Below are 19,400 nucleotides of genomic sequence, written 5' to 3' on the forward strand. Positions count from 1 at the left end.
TGTTTTTTGCAGGGTAGACAGCGCCACCTGCTGCATGTTTGTGTCTTTTGCAGGGGAAACAGCGCCACTTACTGCATGTTTGTGTCTTTTGCAGGGGAAACAGCGCCACTTACTGCATGTTTGTGTCTTTTGCAGGTGAAATAGCGCCACCGGCTGCATGTTTGTGTCTTTTGCAGGGGAAACAGCGCCACAAGCTGCATGTTTGTGTCCATGCAAGGTTTTGTTCTATTCCCCATATTGATAAGTTCCAATATTAAAAGCAGTTTGACACTTATCTGACATCTTCAATCATTATTGAGGATGATTATTTATAAAATTTGTCAAAAAGACAGCAGGTACTTCATGTGATTGCTGATTTACCATTCTTCCTTTAATATTTGTAGTTTCGTTTCTAGTACTCCCAAATGTAAATTGATTGTTTTTATTATTTCATTCAAATTTTATCTCTAAAATATTTAATTAATAATAATATATTATTTCAAAATAGAGGACTATGCAACTGTTTTCCTTGAAATGATGTCACCTGTATCTTTAATGAAGTCTGATTAAAAGGTGTTTGTTCTGTTGTTTTTTTTCCGGTTAATTCAATTCTAATCTCATTATGTAAAAATAAATTTAAAAATAAAGGTTATTATTACTCACTTCTAAATGATCTATATGTTGAATTAAATTGATTTGTATCAGTACCTTTTATGTAAAAAATGTATTATTACTCCAACTTTACTAAATAATGTTTGCTTAGGTTTTGGTTGATTAGTTTGTTTTCATTATTTGACTTCTTCATTTTAACATGTGATTGGATTAATATTTACTCAAATTTGAACATTGTTAGATTTAATAAATAGTATTGGGTGCAATATGTTGCCTCAATTTTATAAAGTACACTGTTAAAAATACATTGTAATATCACAGCAATTTACTGGCTAGTAATTGCATTACTGTAAATGTGATTGTGAAACAACAGTAAATTGCTGTGAAATATAGGGGTATTGTCATTTTTACAGTCATTTGTTGTAATGCTACAGTACATTTTGATTACAGTATTCTACTGTGAAGAAATACTGTTAAATGCTGTAAAATTCTGGTAAACCTTTATAATGTAGTTACGGTGTATCTTTTTTTATTGGAGGATTATTTGTGTCTTTATCAAGAAAGTTTTTTATTTTACTCTGAATTTATGTCACTGAATTTTTTGCATTTGAAATTTGTGAACTGATTTTTTTTTTTTTACATCAAATTGTATTCAATAAAAATCTGTGAGGAAACGTGTGCGCTTGAAAATTTAGTTTGTCAAGATACAGTGTTTTTAAATTGTGTGAAAATTGTGTGAAAAAAAAAATTGTGTAAAAAAGGAAGTCAATTTCTGTAACTGATTTTGCAGGTTGGAAATTTTTTAACTGAATTTTTTACATAAAAGTTTTCCTTAAATAAAATATCAGTGTATAAAAAAATAGTGTAAAAATATTCAGTGTAAAAAAATAATTGTATACAAATTCAAGGTAAAAACTAACAGTGCAGCAAAACTGATGCAGATTTTTTAATGTTGTTTTTGTTTGGTTTTTATATGAAATTGTCAGCATAGGTTGATGTGAAAAAAGTTTTGGTAACAAAATTCAAATGCACAAATTCAATTACATATATTTTTTCATACTTTGTAAAAAGTATGGAGGTTCATTTGTGTATTTATTACATACACAGATAGATAGATAGATAGATAGATAGATAAATAGATAGATAGATAGATAGATGGATAGAACTTTATTGATTCCTTTTCCTGAGGGAACTCTCCTGAAGAAATCAAAAAAGTACTATCCATCTATCTATCTATCTATCTATCTATCTATCTATCTATTTGTGTACATAATAAAGACACAAATGCACCTCGATATATATATATTTTTTTTACAATGTATTTTCTTTGCATCCTTTTAGACTCAGTCCGAAAGTAAACAAATGAAACATAACTCAGAATATGAAATAATTCATTGTATTGCAAATGTTTAGGCACAGTACATGAAATCAAGTACAGTGAGTGTCAAATTCACATTGCAGCAAGCCTGATTGTAGACCGAATATAAAAATACTATAGTTTAGGAATTAAAAGGAAGCTTGTAAACAAAACAAAAAAGTAACAGTAACAAATGTGTAAAGTAAGAGTTGCCAAATGTAAACTTTGTAAGTGTGGTGCACGCTTACAGCACGGCCATTTGTTTGTCCGCCTACTTGGGCGAGGTGGCGTCCTTTAAATAGGCGATGATGTCTTCTCTCTCTCTTTTCTTGCGCAGACCGTTGAACATCATCTTGGTACCGGGAATGTATTTCTTTGGGTTTTCAAGGTAGACCATCAGGGTGTCTTCACCCCACACGATACCTAGAGCGGAGGGGAAAAAACAACAACATTAAGTCCGACTAAGCCCGTCTGAAAAAGAACTCCGATGGTGACGGAAGTGAATGAAAAAAAAGTCCTCCTTTGCGGCTCCACACCTTTGTCCTTGTTGGCCTGCGTGTAAGTGAAGCCGGTGGCTTGTCCGGTCTTCCTCCCAAACAGGCCCCACAGATTGGGCCCCGTTTTGTGTTTGCCACCTTCCTCCACGGTGTGACACTGGGAACATTTCAAAACGAACACTTTCTTGCCTTTGCTGACGTCTCCCATGGCTGGCGTTCAGCTGGACGCAGACAGGAAGTTACGTCAGACACAAGGCGTTGGGACATCAGAATCAGAAATACTTCATTAATCCCCGAGGGGAAATTAAGATTTTCAACACAATCCCATTCAAAATCAGACAAAACATTACAGGGAGACAGAACAGGTTCCGGCGCCCCTTACAAAAAAGGCGAGAAACCGGTAAACGCTGGAGCAGGCCTGGGCTATTATTTTGACTCGGGGGCCACATTTAGAGAAAAAAATGTGTCCGGGAGGCCAGTACATCTATTTTTTGGGACACTAATACAAAACTTCACAATATGTCTGATTGAATGCTAAAAACGTTATGACAGACCGCCTTACAAAACCGTAATAGAATTTTACATTTTTCTATGAACGATAAAACACGGAATATTTGAAAAAAAAAAAACGAATGTCACACCCCCTTTCGATCGACATATTTTACAATCAAGCGAAACACACTAAAATTCAACAAAAAGTGAAATATAGGCGCGAAGGGTACAAAATAAACCCACCTACAATCTGATATATCTGATATATCAATAAGCTTTAGAACTTTGTTGTGAAAAGCTCCTTCCGCGTCTGTGGAAATGCTTCCCGCCCACACTGCTTGGTGGCTCATCTGAGCTGCTGTGATGTAGATTACCATAGTAACTAATTAGATGACCATAGTAACTAATGAGATGACCATAGTAACTAATTAGATTACCATATCCATCCATCCATCCATCTTCTTCCGCTGATCCGAGGTCGGGTCGCGGGGGCAGCAGCCTAAGCAGGGAAGCCCAGACTTCCTTCTCCCCAGCCACTTCGTCCAGCTTTTCCCGGGGATCCCGAGGCGTTCCCAGGCCAGCCGGGAGACATAGTCTTCCCAACGTGTCCTGGGTCTTCCTCGTGGCCTCCTACCGGTTGGACGTGGCCTAAGCACCTCCCTAGGGAGGCGCTCGGGTGGCATCCTGATCAGATGCCCCTCATCTGGATCCTCTCTATGTGGAGGAGCAGCGGCTTTACTTTGAGCACCTCTCAGATGGCAAAGCTTCACACCCTCTCTCTAAGGGAGAGCCCCGCCACCCGGCGGAGGAAACTCATTTCGGCCGCTTGTACAAAAGATCTTATCCTTTTGGTCATGACCCAAAGCTCATGACCATAGGTGAGGATGGGAAAGTAGATCGACCGGTAAAAATGGAGAGCTTTGCCTTCCGGCTCAGCTCCTTCTTCACCACAACGGATCGGTACAACGTCCGATTACTGAAGACGCCGCACCGATCCGCCTGTCAATCTCACGATCCACTCTTCCCCCACTCGTGAACAAGACTCCTAGGTACTTGAACTCCTCCACTTGGGGCAGGGTCTCCTCCCCAACCCGGACATGGCACTCCACCCTATTCCGGGTGAGAACCATGGACTCGGACTTGGAGGTGCTGATACTCATTCCTGTCGCTTCACACTCGGCTGCGAACCGATCCAGTGAGAGCTGAAGATCCTGGCCAGATGAAGCCATCAGGACCACATCATCTGCAAAAAGCAGAGACCTAATCCCGCGGCCACCAAACCGGAAGCCCTCAACGCCTTGACTGCGCCTAGAAATTCTGTCCATAAAAGTTATGAACAGAATCGTGACAAAGGACAGCCTTGGCGTAGTCCAACTCTCACTGGAATCGTGTCCGACTTACTGCTGGCAATGCGGACCAAGCTCTGACACTGATCGTACAGGGAGCGGACCGCTACAATAAGACAGTCTGGTACCCCATACTCTCTGAACACTCCCCACAGGACTTCCAGAGGGACACGGTTGAATGCCTTCTCAAAGTCCACAAAGCACATGTAGACTGGTTGGGCAAACTCCCATGCACCCTCAAGAACCCTGCCGAGAGTGTAGAGCTGGTCCACAATTCCACGACCAGGACGAAAACCACACTGTTCCTCCTGAATCCGAGGTTCGATTATCTGGCGTAGCCTCCTCTTCAGTACACCTGAATAAACCTTACCGGGAAGGCTGAGGAGTGTGATCCCATGATAGTTGGAAAACACCCTCCGGTCCCCCTTCTTAAAGAGAGGGACCACCACCCCGGTCTGCCAATCCAGAGGTACCGCCGCTGATGTCCACGCTATGCTGCAGAGTCTTGTCAACCAAGACAGTCCCACACCATCCAGAGCCTTAAGGAACTCTGGGCGGGTCTCATCTACCCCCGGGGCCTTGCCACCGAGGAGCTTTTTAACTACCTCAGCAACCTCATCCCCAGAAATAGGAGAGCCCACCACAGATTCCCCAGGCACCGCTTCCTCATAGGAAGACGTGTTGGTGGGATTGAGGAGGTCTTCGAAGTATTCCCTCCACCGATCCACAACATCCGCAGTCGAAGTCAGCAGAACACCATCCGCACCATACACGGTGTTGACAGTGCAATGCTTCCCCTTTCTGAGGCGGTGTAAGGTGGTCCAGAATCGCTTCGAAGCCGTCCGGAAGTCGTTTTCCATGGCTTCCCCGAACTCCTCCCATGTCTGAGTTTTTGCCATCTTAAAACTCATTTGTATACTCTAGCCTTTAAATAGACCCCATTTTTACAACAGTTGATGTGCCGTTTCTTTTCTTTTCTGCCCCCCTCTCCCTTGTGGAGGAGGGGGGAGGGGGGGGTGGCACAGGTCCTGTGGCCATGGATGAAGTGCTGGCTGTCCAGAGTCGGGACCGGGTGGTTGGGAACATCTCTGCGCTGCTGACCCGTCCCCGGTCGGGATGGTCTCCTGCTGGCCCCACTATAGACTGGACTCTCAATATTATATTAGATCCACTATGGACTGGACTTTCGCAATATTATGCTAGACCCACTCGATGTCCATTGCATCCGGTCTCCCCTAGAGCGGGGCTTCACCCACAACTGCGGTTCTCTCCAAGGTTTCTCATAGTCATTCCTGTGCACTTAAGATGTGACTTTAAGGTTTTACTACTTACGTATAAAATACTACACGGTCTAGCTCCATCCTATCTTGCTGATTGTATTGTACCATAAGGTCCGGCAAGAAATCTGCGTTCAAAAGACGCCGGCTTATTAGTGAGTCCTAAAGCCCAAAAAAAGTCTGCGGGCTATAGAGCGTTTTCCGTTCGGGCTCCAGTACCCTGGAATGCCCTCCCGGTAACAGTTTGAGATGCTACCTCAGTAGAAGCATTTAAGTCTCACCTTAAAACTCATTTGTATACTCTAGCCTTTAAATAGACCTCCTTTTTAGACCAGTTGATCTGCCGCTTCTTTTCTTTTTCTCCTATGTCCCCTCCTCCCTTGTGGAGGGGGTCCGGTCCGATGACCATGGATGAAGTACTGGATGTCCAGAGTCGAGACCCAGGATGGACCGCTCGTCGGGACCCAGCATGGACCGCTCGCCTGTGTATCGGTTGGGGACATCTCTACGCTGCTGATCCTCCTCCGCTTGGGATGGTTTCCTGTGGACGGGACTCTCGCTGCTGTCTTGGATCCGCTTTGAACTGAACTCTCGCGGCTGTGTTGGAGCCACTATGGATTGAACTTTCACAGTATGATGTTAGACCCGCTCGACATCCATTGCTTTCGGTCCCCTAGAGGGGGAGGGGTTGCCCACATTTGAGGTCCTCTCCAAGGTTTCTCATAGTCAGCATTGTCACTGGCGTCCCACTGGGTGTGAATTCTCCCTGCCCACTGAGTGTGAGTTTTCCTTGCCCTTATGTGGGTTCTTCCGAGGATGTTGTAGTCGTAATGGTTTGTACAGTCCTTTGAGTCATTTGTGATTTAGGGCTATATAAATAAACATTGATTGATTGATTCATATTGACATCCCACTGGTTTGTGAGTTTTTCCTTGCCCTTATGTGGATTCTGTACCGAGGATGTCGTTGTGGCTTGTGGAGCCCTTTGAGACACTTGTGATCTAGGGCTGTATAAGTAAACATTTATTGATTGATTGAAGAGTATAACGTGGTAAGTCTGCCGATCTCCAGACAGTAGAGACACTCAACAACGGCACATTATTTGCGGATTATAATTACTGGTTTGCAAAAAATATTTTTAACCCAAATAGGTGAAATTAGATAACTAGTGTGCCGCAGCACAGGGGTTGAAAAACACTGTCTTAAACGACCATTGTGTTGTGTGTGTGTGTGGACAAGGATAAGGTTAAGTGGGATTTACCCTGGATAACATTAGTCGGCTTAAGTCAGAAGAGACCTAAATTCTGAAATCCAACAGTGGGCGATCTCACACGGCTACTGTAAGACATTGTTGCCCAAAAAACTCATCTGCCCGTACATCATTACTTAGTGATTCAGTAAACACAAATAAAAATCCTTACCTTTCGGGGTGTAAAGGTAGGCTCGTACAAAAGCGGCGCCACCCTTTTCCAAGTAAAGTTGGGCTTGTTTAACTTATCCAACTCTTGAAAACTAAAGTGTCAGGTTTCGGGAAGGTGTGTCTTGTCTGCTCGAGTCATCTCAGACAGGTGAGCTTACTGTCAACATTCCCCGACACTTTTCATCATTTTTCCAGAATGTCGGATTATTTATCTACATGTGGACCCACAAATACTAGGGGGGACATAATAATGTGGACGTAAATGCAAGTTAATTATTTTAACAAAATAGGAAGAGCGAGCAAGAGTGGGATCACTTCCGCATAATTGTGACGTCACGACCGCCCCCGCTGTCTCGCTGGCTTTATCCATTTAAACACTTTGTTGACATTATTCGTTCTTGGTCATGTATGTGCCCACAATAATCAGGTGAAGTATAATCATGTGGATGTGGTCAAACGTGATATAGTCTTTAAAATAGGACGTGCGAGCGAGAGTGGGATCACTTCCGCATAATTGTGATGTCACGACCAACGCCTGTCATTAACGTGCTATGTAACTAGTTTCATTATTTTTAAATAGTTTATGGACATTGTTATTTTAAGCATGGTGATTGTTCACACACACATGTATGCCACGTGTAATATGATAATGTTTATGTAATCCCACGTTGTCCGTATTTAAAATAGGGAGAGCTTTCGCACCCTTGTGACGTCACGACCACCGACGTTGTCGTCCAGCGAGCTTTATCTTTTTAAATCTATTTATTTAGGAAATTAAAGTTATTTACCTTCCAATTACACTACAATAGTAAAGATTTCTACAGTAATGAGGAATACAAGTTTTATCATTTTAAATGGTTGCTGACATTATTTATCAATCAATCAATCAATCAATCAATGACTATTTATATAGCCCTAAATCACTAGTGTCTCAAAGGGGTGCACAAACCACAACACCAGTGGTCCCCAACCACCGGGCCGCGGCCCGGTACCGGCCGCAGAATAATTTTTTAATAAATTTTAATTAAAAAAAAAAAAATAAAAATAAAAAACAATTATTAAATCAACATAAAAAACACAATATACACTTACAATTAGTGTACCAACCACAAAAACGTCCCCTTTTCATGACAAAAACGTCCCTTTTTCATGACAAAGGAAAAAAAAAAAAAAAAAAAGGACCCCCCCACCACCCGAGCCGCGGGACAAATTATTAAGCGTTGACCGGTCCGCAGATACAAAAAGGTTGGGGACCACTGCACAACACAAACCACAACGACATCCTCGGTAGAACCCACATAAGGGCAAGGAAAATCTCACCCCAGTGGGAGGTTGGTGACAATATATATAGCTCGGTTGGTAGAGTGGCCGTGCCAGCAACTTGAGGGTTGCAGGTTCGATTCCCACTTCCGTCATCCTAGTCACTGCTGTTGTGTCCTTGAGCAAGACACTTTACCCACCTGCTCCCAGTGCCCCCCACACTGGTTTAAATGTAACATAGATATTGGGTTTCACTATGTAAAGCGCTTTGAGTCACTAGAGAAAAGTGCTATATAAATATAATTCACTTCACTTCACAATTATGACTATGAGAAACCTTGGAGAGGACCGCATATGTGGGCAACCCCCCTCTAGGGCACCAAAAGCAATGGATGTCGAGCGGGTCTAACATGATACTGTGAAAGTTCAACCCATAGTGGATCCAACTCAACCGTAAAAGTCCAGTCCAAAGTGGATCCAACACAGTAGCGATATATATTATGATTACATAAACTGTATAGTTTTTATGGATTATTTGTAACAATGTCTTTATCATTTCTGGTATTAAGTGATTCTTTATTTAAATATATTTTAAATGTAAAATATTATTATGTCATATGCGACCCACCCCACATTAATTTCTTTCAGATCGGAGGAGTTTTGATTGATTGATTGAAACTTTTATTAGTAGATTGCACAGTACAGTACATATCCCGTACAATTGACCACTAAATGGTAACATCCGAATAAGTTTTTCAACTTGTTTAAGTCGGGGTCCACGTTAGTCAATTCATGGTCATAGGGAGGAACTTAGTTTCCCCCGGAACTTTAGTTCAAAAACAACATGACAAAAAAACAAACACCATCTTTCGGATTAATATGAACACGAAAAGGAACAAAAATGTTCACAAACATTTTCAAACAATAATCAAGACGTTAAAAAACAAAACTGCGACAAAAAGAAAGGAAATTAAAAAGTAAATGCAAAATACTATTCTTTTTTTAATTGTCTTTGATTAAAATGTTTTTTTTTAAATAATATTCCTTATTATATGAGAGGTTTCATGACATTTTTGTTTTTGTTTGTCATCATTAGTGAGTTACGCAATATTTAAAAAAAATTCAAGTAAAACAAAAATATTTTGTTTTATAGGACATTATCTGGATTTGTGAATATATAGTTTTCCTAGAAGGCATACAAGTTTAATAGCACTCTCTAAGACTGTCTTCATGAAAAGGATATTGCCATAGCCGGCAGTTGAAGAAGCACTTCCGCTTAGTTGTGACGTCATCAACGTGTTTGAGACAACCCATCCCGACGCAGTATATATAGTTATGTAATGATACTCCTTTAAATGATCCAAAGGACCACAAAGTACAGACACCATCTCTAAGAAGAAGCTTTTAACTTTCGACAAAGCATCAAGACGCACGTTGAGGTGATTTTTAAAGCCGACATCTTTATTTGTCGCACCATGAAATGATTAACGTGGACCCCGACGTAAACAAGTTGAAAAACATTTTCGGGTGTTACCATTTAGTGGTCAACTGCACGGAATATGTACTATACTGTGCAATCTCTTTCTAAAAGTTTCAATCAATCAATCAATCAATCAAAAAAAGTTGCAAATGGCGACTATGTATATTTTGGCTAAACAGTACTAATTCCACTGCCCAGCAGAGGGCAGCAAAACAAGCACACCTTCCTCGTTTATTGCTGGGAATTTGTTGATGGTCTGACTGTGGTAAATGACTTCCTGCAAAATAGGAATGATTAATTATTGGTTTGATAGCCAGAGCATTAAAAAATAGTTTTAACAATATGAGAGCCCCTGGATATTAAATAACACCCACAAAGTCACCTTTACACTCGTTTGAAGTTGAGGCATAATAACAGAATATAAGGCATATAGTGTACTGGCTTTAGCAGCCATTGTTTCATCTCATGGCCGATACTATTGTAGTGTTGACATTAGGGCGAGGCGATATATCGACATACTGCAGGTTTGTCTTGTGCGATATAGAAAATGACTATATCGTGATATTCGAGTGTACATTCTCACGCAGTTGCTTTTAGCTGCAGGCATTACACTGCAGGCTCTTCTCACTTTTTCCTGTCTCGCCTTCTCACAGACAGTAAGCGCACCTTCTTACATACGTCACATATATCAATCAATCAATCAATCAATCAATGTTTACTTATATAGCCCTAAATCACTAGTGTCTCAAAGGGCTGCACAAACCACAACACAAACCACTACGACATCCTCGGTAGGCCTTTGTAGTCCGTGCCGACAACGTAACCTACTTTCTTGTTATGGGGCATTCATCCGCCGCTGTTGCCATTTCTAATATAAATTTGTAAAAAATGATTGCTTATATTTAGGGCTGGGCAATATGGCCTTTTTTTAATATCTCGATATTTTTAGGCAATGTCACGATACAATATATTTCGCCTTAGCCTTGAATGAACACTTGATGCATATAATCACAGCAGTATGATGATTCTATGTGTCTACATTCAAACATTCTTCTTCATACTGCATTAATATATGCTTATTTTAAACTGTCACGCAGAGAGGTAAACCACAACTAAGTAAATTTAGCGAAACTGTATTTATTAAACAGTTATTAAGCAGTGGCACAAACATTCATGTCATTTCCAAAATAGAAAGTGCAAGACTGTAAGAGACATTTTAAAAGAAGCTATTAGTGTACATTAGAATATGTACAGTACTGTGAAATCTACTAATACAAGTTTCAATCAATCAATCAAATCAATCAATCAATGAATGCCTACTGAGCCTATGGTGCTGTTAAGTTATTGTGGCTCAATGTGCCTTATTTTTTTTTATTTTAATGTACTATTATTTAATATATATTATTGTTTTAGTTGCTTAAGAGATATTCCTAGCTCTGAATTCGCTCGTTGCTATGTTTATGTTTTTGTGCATTATTTGTTGCCGTAATCATTAAACAAACAGGTTACTCATCAGTTACTCAGTACTTGAGTAGTTTTTTCACAACATACCTTTTACTTTTACTCAAGTAAATATTTGGGTGACTGCACCTTACTTTTACTTGAGTAATAAATCTCTAAAGTAACAGTACTCTTACTTGAGTACAATTTCTGGCTACTCTACCCACCTCTGGATATATCGATTCGCCCAGCCCTATTTATATCCGTCAGTAAACTCGCCACGAAAGCGTTAAAACATACCGGTATAGTGAGTTAACATTATTCACCCAAGGAACTTTAGCTATTACAGAGTTACGGTCGGACGTTTTTTTCACGGGACACATTTCCAGATGAGGAGATGCTTCTCCGTTTAGAAATAAATAAAAACAAAAATCACTCCTTTAATGCGCCCTATAATCCGGTGTGCCTAATATATGAAAAAACATCGAAAACAGACCTATGGTCCGGAAAATACAGTATGACAATATGACGTTATATATGCCATCATTTTGTCTTAGAGCCTTTATTTGTTGTCACATACCAAAAACAGCAACGCACACCACTGATTTGACATATTTCATTCACATTGCTACAATTTCTGTCACAATTAACACAACTTTATGTACATTTACTTTGTCCTCATCATGATGCTACAGTCCTGTGTAGATTTAGATAACTGCTTGGAGTGTCTTTATTTGCGTCTCCATTTCTTCCAAGCGAGTCATTAAGTAAAAATCTTCAGACCTACAGAAAAGAAAAGAAAAAAATAGGTAGTCGATCTTTCTAGTCACATTTGTGTGTTTCATACATTTGTACGACAGACATCTGTTAGAATAGCGTAGGCCAGGGGTGTCCAAACTGCGGCACAATCGTTAGCATACTAAATGAACATGCTAGCTAATTTTGCAGGTATACACCTCAGAGTCACATATTTTGGTATTTGACACATGTTACAGTTAGCATTTTATCATGCAAACATAAGAATGCTAGATGTTTCCCCTACCTCTACATGTTGCAGTTAGCATTTTATTATGCTAACATTGGCAGATTTTTTAAAATTTTGGCTAATTCAGCACGTATACCTCTCAGAGTCCTATTTTGGTATTTCTTGCTAATTGTAAGCATGTTATTGTTAGCCTTTTAGCATAGTACTAGCTTTTAATCTAATTTTGCTCATATTTTCTTTTACTTGAAGCGATATGGCCAGGATGCTATCAGTTAGCATTTCAGTTGGGCTTTGACTTTTAAATATTCACACAGACTTTCTACCAACATTGCATTCTCCAGTTTTTTGAGGGGAAAAAAAATGGTACTGTTTTTTTGAAGGTGAAAACCACCAAAGTGGTCCCCACATTGTTTGATGTGTCAGTCTGTAGCCCTCAGTTTGGGCTCCCCTGGCCTAGGAGAATAGTTCATACAGAATAATACTGAACATTTTTATGATGGCTGTTTTTAAAAACCAGTTGGTTTTGTTTTTAACACGCGTGGTTTTATATTTGCCTACCAGCTCAAGCCTGTTTTCCAAAACTGGGCACGAGCTAGCATGCTTAGAAGCCTCCAGTATGGACTCTTTGGCCACTTCCTCTGGTCTCCAAAACACTCAGCACATTTTGGGCGCTCCTCTCTGGACCTTCCAAACCGTTGTGGCATGTTGGGCTGCGACTTGTCGTCCCCGGGAACATTTTCCCGTCCAAAGCGCATGGGCATGTTGGCGTGCATGTTGGCGGGTTTAGCAGTGGGAGGGTAGAGCTTGACAATTCTGGGCAGGCCCATTTTGGTGGTTGTTGGGGTCACGTAGATTTTGAAGCTCTCCAAGTCCAAACTCCTCCGTTTGTCACCATTTTGCTGTGGACAACAGTATTTAGTGATTTGGATTTGCTTGATACAGGAGGTGTAAAAAAGAATCGATTCATTAAGATATATGTGTGTGTGTGTGTGTGTGTGTGTGTGTGTGTTCTGGCAATGCTGACTTAATGGGGACGTCGCTCTGTTTACACAGTCACCTTTAGGAGACTTCTGACGGTATGGGGACCAAAAAACAGGTCCCCTAAAGCAGTGTTTTTCAAACTTTTCTGAGCCAAGGCACATTTTTTGCGTTGAAAAAATGCGGAGGCACACCACCAGCAGAAATCATTAAAAAAACGTAACCCAGTTGACAGTAAAAAGTGGTTGTGGCAATTGTTGGATATGACTTTAAAGCTTAAGCAAGTATGCATGATTATAGCTCTTGTCTCAAAGTAGGTGTACTGTCACCACCTGTCACATCACACCCTGACTTATTTTCACTTTTTTGCTTTTTTCCTGTGTGTAGTCTTACTTCTTGTCTTGCGCTCCTATTTTAGTGGCTTTTTCTCTTTTTTTTGGTATTTTCCTGTAGCAGTTTCATGTCTTCCTTTGAGCAATATTTCCCGCATCTACTTTGTTTTAGCAATCAAGAATATTTCAGTTGTTTTTATCCTTCTTTGTAGGGACATTGTTGATTGTCATGTCAGGTTCGGATGTACTTTGTGGACGCCGTCTTTGCTCCACAGTAAGTCTTTGTTGTCGTCCAGCATTCTGATTTTGTTTACTTTGTAGCCAGTTTGGTTTTAGTTTCGTTCTGCATAGCCTTCCCTAAGCTTCAATTCCTTTTTTTAGCGGCACTCACCTCTTGTTTATTTTTGGTTTAAGCATTAGACACCTTTTTACCTGCACTGTGCCTCCCACTGTTTCCGAGATCTACAAAGCCATTCACAACCTGCTGCCACCTACTGATATGGAAGAGTATTACACGGTTACTCTGCCGAGCTCTAAACAGCAGCGACACGCAACAACAACACATCATTTGCAGACTATAATTACTGGTTTGCAAAATTTTTAACCCAAATAGGTGGAATTAGATCATGTCCCACGGCACAACAGACTGTATCTCAAGGCACACGGCACAGCGGTTGAAAAACACTGCCCTAAAGCAGTCGTTCTCAATCTTTTTTGTCAGCGGTGTACCCCCTGTGAATATTTTTAATTCAAGTTCCCCCTAAACTTCTCAGTGGCCTAGTGGTTAGAGTGTCCGCCCTGAGATCGCTAGGTTGTGAGTTCAAACCCCAGCCGAGTCATACCAAAGAGAGACTCGTTACCTCCCTGCTTTGCACTTAGCATCAAGGGTTGGAATTGGGGGTTAAATCACCAAAAATGATTCCCGGGCGCGGCACTGCTGCTGCCCACTGCTCCCCTCATCTCCCAGGGGGTGATCAAGGGTGAAGGGTCAAATGCAGAGAATCATTTTGCCATACCAAGAGTGTGTGTGACCATCAGTGGTACTTTAACTTTAACTTTAATCAGAGCAAAGCATTTTTGGTTGAAAAAAAGAGATAAAGAAGTAAAATTCAGCACTATGTCATCAGTTTCTGATTCATTAAATTGTATAACAGTGTAAAATATTGCTCATTTGTAGTGGTCTTTCTTGAACTATTTGGAAAAAAAGATATAAAAATAACCAAAATTTTGTTGAAGAATAAACAAGTGATTAAATTATAAATAAAGATTTCTACACATAGAAGTAATCATCAACTTAAAGTGCCCTCTTTGGGGATTGTAAAATAGATCCATCTGGATTCATGAACTTAATTCTAAACAATTCTTCACAAAAAAAGAAATCTTTAACATTAATATTTATGGAACATTTCCACAAAAAGTCCAACTGACAACACTGAATATTGCATTGTTGTTGTTTTTTCCATAGTTTATGAACTTACATTCATATTTTGTTGATTTATTAATCAATAAATATATTTATAAAGGATTTCTGAATTGTTGCTATTTTTAGAATATTTTTAAAAAATCTCACGTTCGCCTTGGCATACCTTCAAGTACCCCCAGGGGTACGCGTACCCCCATTTAAGACCCACTGGTCTAAGTCACAGTAAACAAATATTAAATACATAAATGATCTTTATCTTAAAAAAAAAAGTGTGTTTGAACAATTATGACCACTATATTCATCTTCTTCTTTTATGCCATGGAAAAAAGATGCTGCATCTACACTTTTATCCAGATTCTCATTAACTTTGAATGTTATTTTTACTATGCTCATGTGCCACTCTTATGCAGTATATTGTGTTTCTGCAGTATTTGCACAGTTGATTGATTGATTGAGACTTTTATTACTAGATTGCACAGTACAGTACATATTCCGTACAATTGACCACAAAATCGTAACACCCGAATACGTTTTTCAACTTGTATAAGTCGGGGTCCACGTAAATCAATTCATGGTATGATGTGGCATAGAAGGAGAATGAGTTAAGACCTTTGTTGGATCGGAATCTGTGTTTTTGTGTGAATTGTGGAGCTCCCCCCTGGTGTTGTGGTTATGGCGGTCATTTACGTCATTGAAGTAGTTTGACATGTACTTCACTATCAGGGAGGTGTAGTGGATTTTATAGACTAGGCTCAGTACAAGTTGTTTTACTCTGTCCTCCACCCTGAGCCAGCCCACTTTGTCATAGTTGGTAGGAGTGAGGTGTGATCTGGTGTGGAGGTCTAGAAATAACCTGACTAGCTTGTTCTGGGATGTTTGGAGTCTAGATTTGAGGGTTTTTCCACCCTGAGCCAGCCCACTTTGGAGAAGTGGGTAAGGGTGAGGTGTGATCTGGGGTAGAGGTCTAGAAGTAACCTGACTAGCTTGTTCTGGGATGTTTGGAGTCTAGATTTGAGTGTTTTGGAGGTGCTTGAACTCTAATGTATAATTCACTCCGATACAATATCCTACCCTAATATCCTACTGTGCAATATTACCCTTCGAGTGCAATACATCCGACACTGATTGTTATCACTCCGGTACTCTTGTCTTGTTCTGTATATTGTACAGTATTTTGTATATTGTTTTGTATATTTTACAAGGTTGCTTATTTTTGTTGGATAAAAGTCCATTTATTTTAATTCTTAGTTTTATCTTTATTACTTCTTGCGTAATTTATATTTATCTCATATTTGTTCCCACTACCGCACCTTAAATTGGAGTCCTTAATCTCGTTATATGCAAATATAATGACTATAAAGTCTATTTTATTCTATTCTTATCCGTGTAGCGGAGGTTTAGCGGATTTTATAGACTAGGCTCAGTGCAAGTTCTTTTACTCTGTCCTCCACCCTGAGCCAGCCCACTTTGGAGAAGTGGGTAGGTGTGAGGTGTGACCTGGGGTGGAGGTCTAGAAGTAACCTGAGGAGCTTGTTCTGGGATGTTTGGAGTCTAGATTTGAGGGTTTTTCCACCCTGAGCCAGCCCACTTTGGAGAAGTGGGTAGGAGTGAGGTGTGATCTGGGGCAGAGGTCTAGAAGTAACCTCACTACTGTAGCTTGTTTTGGGATGTTTGAAGTCTGAATTTGAGGGTTTTTCCACCCTGAGCCAGCCCACTTTGGAGAAGTGGGTAGGAGCGAGGTGTGATCTGGGGTGGACGTCTAGAAGTAACCTTACTAACTTGTTCTGGGATGTTTGGAGTCCAGATTTGAGGGTTTTTCCACCCTGAGCCAGCCCACTTTGGAGAAGTGGGTAAGAGTGAGGTGTGATCTGGGGTGGAGGTCTAGAAGTAACCTGACTAGCTTGTTCTGGGATGTTTGGAGTCTAGATTTGAGGGTTTTGGAGGTGCTTGAACTCTAACTTATAATAAATAATTCACCCCTGTACAATATCCTACCCTAATACCCTACTGTGCAATATTACTCTTTGAGTGCAATACATCCGACACTGATTGTTATTACTCCGTTACTCTTGTCTTGTTCTGTATATTGTACAGTATTTTGTATATTGTTTTGTATTTTTCACAAGATTGCTTATTTTTATTGGATAAAAGTCTATTTATTTTAATTCTTAGTTTTATCTTTATTACTTTTTGCGTAATTTATATTCATCCCATATTTGTTCCCACTACCGCACCTTAAATTGGAGTCTTTAATCTCGTTGTATGCAAATATAATGACAATAAAGTCCATTCTATTCTATTCTATTCTTATCAGTGTAGCAGAGGTGTAGCGGATTTTATAGACTAGGCTCAGTGCAAGTTCTTTTACTCTGTCCCACACCCTGAGCCAGCACTCTTTGGAGAAGTGGGTAGGAGTGAGGTGTGATCTGGGGTGGAGGTTTAGAAGTAACCTGACGAGCTCGTTTTGGGATGTTTGGAGTCTAAATTTGAGGGTTTTGGAGGTGCTGGAGTACCAGGAGGTGCATGCGTAATCAATAAAGGGTTGAGAGTTCCTGCTAGACTCTTAATGGTGCTTTTGTTGACCAGAGATGGGATTCTGTAGAGAAATCTTGTTCGTTGGTTGACCTTTTTGATTACCTTGGTTGCCATTCATAACAGGAAAGATTAGCCTCTAGAATGGAACCTAGGTCAGTGACCTCATCTTTCCTAGTGATAACAATGTCACCCAGTTTAATAGTCAACTCACTGACTTTCTTAAGGTTGATTTGGGACCCAAATAGGATGGATTCTGTTTTACTTAAAGCTAGTTGACAGGATACATGATGATGTTTAGACCACAACTTCCTCCCCAACTTCTAAACTGGAACCATATTGACCTTCATTTAGGCTGCATTGACCTTTTGACATGCACAAATACTCCTCCTTACCTCTTTATGTGTCTGCCTCCTCGCAGCGGTTCGCCCGTGGTCGTCGCTCTGCGGGGCTATCCAGCCTTGAATCGATTTCCCGCTGACCTTCAGGTCGGACACGGGCGTGCCGCCGCCGAGACCCACCCCCATCGCCATCAGGAGCGCTGACAGTAAGATTGTTATCTCCATGTTAACGCCAGCCATCTGTAATTTCCCTCTTAATAAAGTCTCGGGGACGTCACCTGCGAAAGTCATTTAAAGGCGACACATTCCTGAATGAATACTCACCCGCTCAGTGAAAGAGATGCACGGCCTAATTGGGCTGATGAATGGAATCCCTGGCCTTCGTTGATGAGACAACATAAAGACATATCGCCTACTTGACCGCTGGAAAATCTCAATTCACATTTTCCATTTCCCATATAAACAGAGGCACACGATCATTGAGTCAAAATGGTTCACAATATCTTTTTATTCATATTCTTTTCGAATTTTCTTGTAATCAGAAAATATTTTAGATGGAATTCCATCTATTAAACCGAAAATATTGTCTGATTTTAAGAACATTTGAAAAGCACAAGATCATTTAATGAACATCAGTTAGTGTGCTCAAAGTAAATATTCATATAATTACCTAAAAGTAATTAATTATTTCCAACATGTGTTATTAAATGTGTCAATAATACATTAAAAGTACAATTTGACTTAGACTTAGACGTCGATTTAGACTTAGAAAAACTCTTGATCCACAAGGAAAATTGTTACACATACTAGCTCAGTTACAAAGGATGGAAAAGGTATGGATTAGAGATGTCCGATAATATCGGACTGCTAATATTATCAGACGATAAATACTTTAAAATGTAATATCCGAAATGATCGATTTCAACATTATCTGTATTGGTTTTAAGAAAAGTAAAATGTATGACTTTTTAAAACGCTGCTGTGTACACGGACATTGGGAGATAAAAAAAAGCGCCAATAAACCTTAAAGGCACTGCCTTTGCGAGCCGGCCCAATCATATATCTGCGGCTTTTCACACACATAAGTGAATACAAGCATACTTGGTCAACAGCCATGCAGGTCACACTGAGGGTGCCCGTATAGACAACTTTAACACTGTTACAAATATGCGCCACACCGTGAACGCACACCAAACAGGAATGACAAACACATTTCGGGAGAACCGCCGTAACACAACATAAACACAACAGAACAAATACCCATAACCCCTTGCAGCACTAACTCTTCTGGGACGCTTCAATATATACTCCCAGCCTCTAAACCCCGCCCACCTCAACCTCCTCATGCTCTCTCAGGTTGAGCATGTCCCTAATTCTAAGCTGCTGTTTTGAGGCATGTAAAAAAAATTCACTTTGGGACTTCAATAATAATTATGGCAGTGCCATGTTGGCATTTTTTTCCAAAAATGTAGTTGATTTATTGCGGAAAACCTTGATACATTGTTTAATGCATGCAGCAGGGAATCACAACAAAATTAGGCATAATAATGTGTTAATTACACGACTGTATATATCGATATCGGTTGATATCAATATCGGTAATTAAGAGTTAGACAGTAACAGAATATCGGATATGGGCAAAAAAGCCA

At 40.2% G+C, this 19,400-nt stretch overlaps 2 protein-coding genes and 1 long non-coding RNA gene across 3 annotated transcripts in view; 1 reads left to right on the plus strand and 2 right to left on the minus strand.

Moving 5' to 3' along the window:
* Positions 1-1,971: 1,971 nt before the first annotated feature.
* LOC133539994 (cytochrome c-like) lies at positions 1,972-7,227 on the minus strand. Its single transcript, XM_061882436.1, has 3 exons — positions 6,982-7,227; positions 2,485-2,666; positions 1,972-2,371 (listed from the first exon to the last, which is right to left on the minus strand). Exons 2-3 carry the CDS (start codon positions 2,651-2,653, stop codon positions 2,220-2,222), a joined length of 321 nt encoding a protein of 106 aa, XP_061738420.1. The 5' UTR covers positions 2,654-2,666; positions 6,982-7,227; the 3' UTR covers positions 1,972-2,219.
* A 2,305-nt stretch (positions 7,228-9,532) lies between these two features.
* Positions 9,533-19,400, plus strand: part of LOC133539472 (uncharacterized) — a 37,906-nt gene continuing 28,038 nt past the window's right edge. The window contains exons 1-2 of the long non-coding RNA XR_009803393.1: positions 9,533-9,679; positions 17,832-17,957. This is a non-coding gene — a long non-coding RNA (uncharacterized LOC133539472). The remainder of the gene's footprint in view (positions 9,680-17,831; positions 17,958-19,400) is intronic.
* On the minus strand, positions 11,767-17,976 carry npvf (neuropeptide VF precursor). The gene is made up of 2 exons (XM_061881462.1): positions 17,806-17,976; positions 11,767-13,044 (listed from the first exon to the last, which is right to left on the minus strand). The coding sequence occupies exons 1-2, from the start codon at positions 17,974-17,976 to the stop codon at positions 12,700-12,702; spliced, it is 516 nt and encodes a 171-aa protein (XP_061737446.1). The 3' UTR covers positions 11,767-12,699.

The sequence above is a fragment of the Nerophis ophidion genome, linkage group LG21, assembly GCF_033978795.1.
Source record: "Nerophis ophidion isolate RoL-2023_Sa linkage group LG21, RoL_Noph_v1.0, whole genome shotgun sequence".
Classification (NCBI taxonomy): Eukaryota; Metazoa; Chordata; class Actinopteri; order Syngnathiformes; family Syngnathidae; genus Nerophis; species Nerophis ophidion.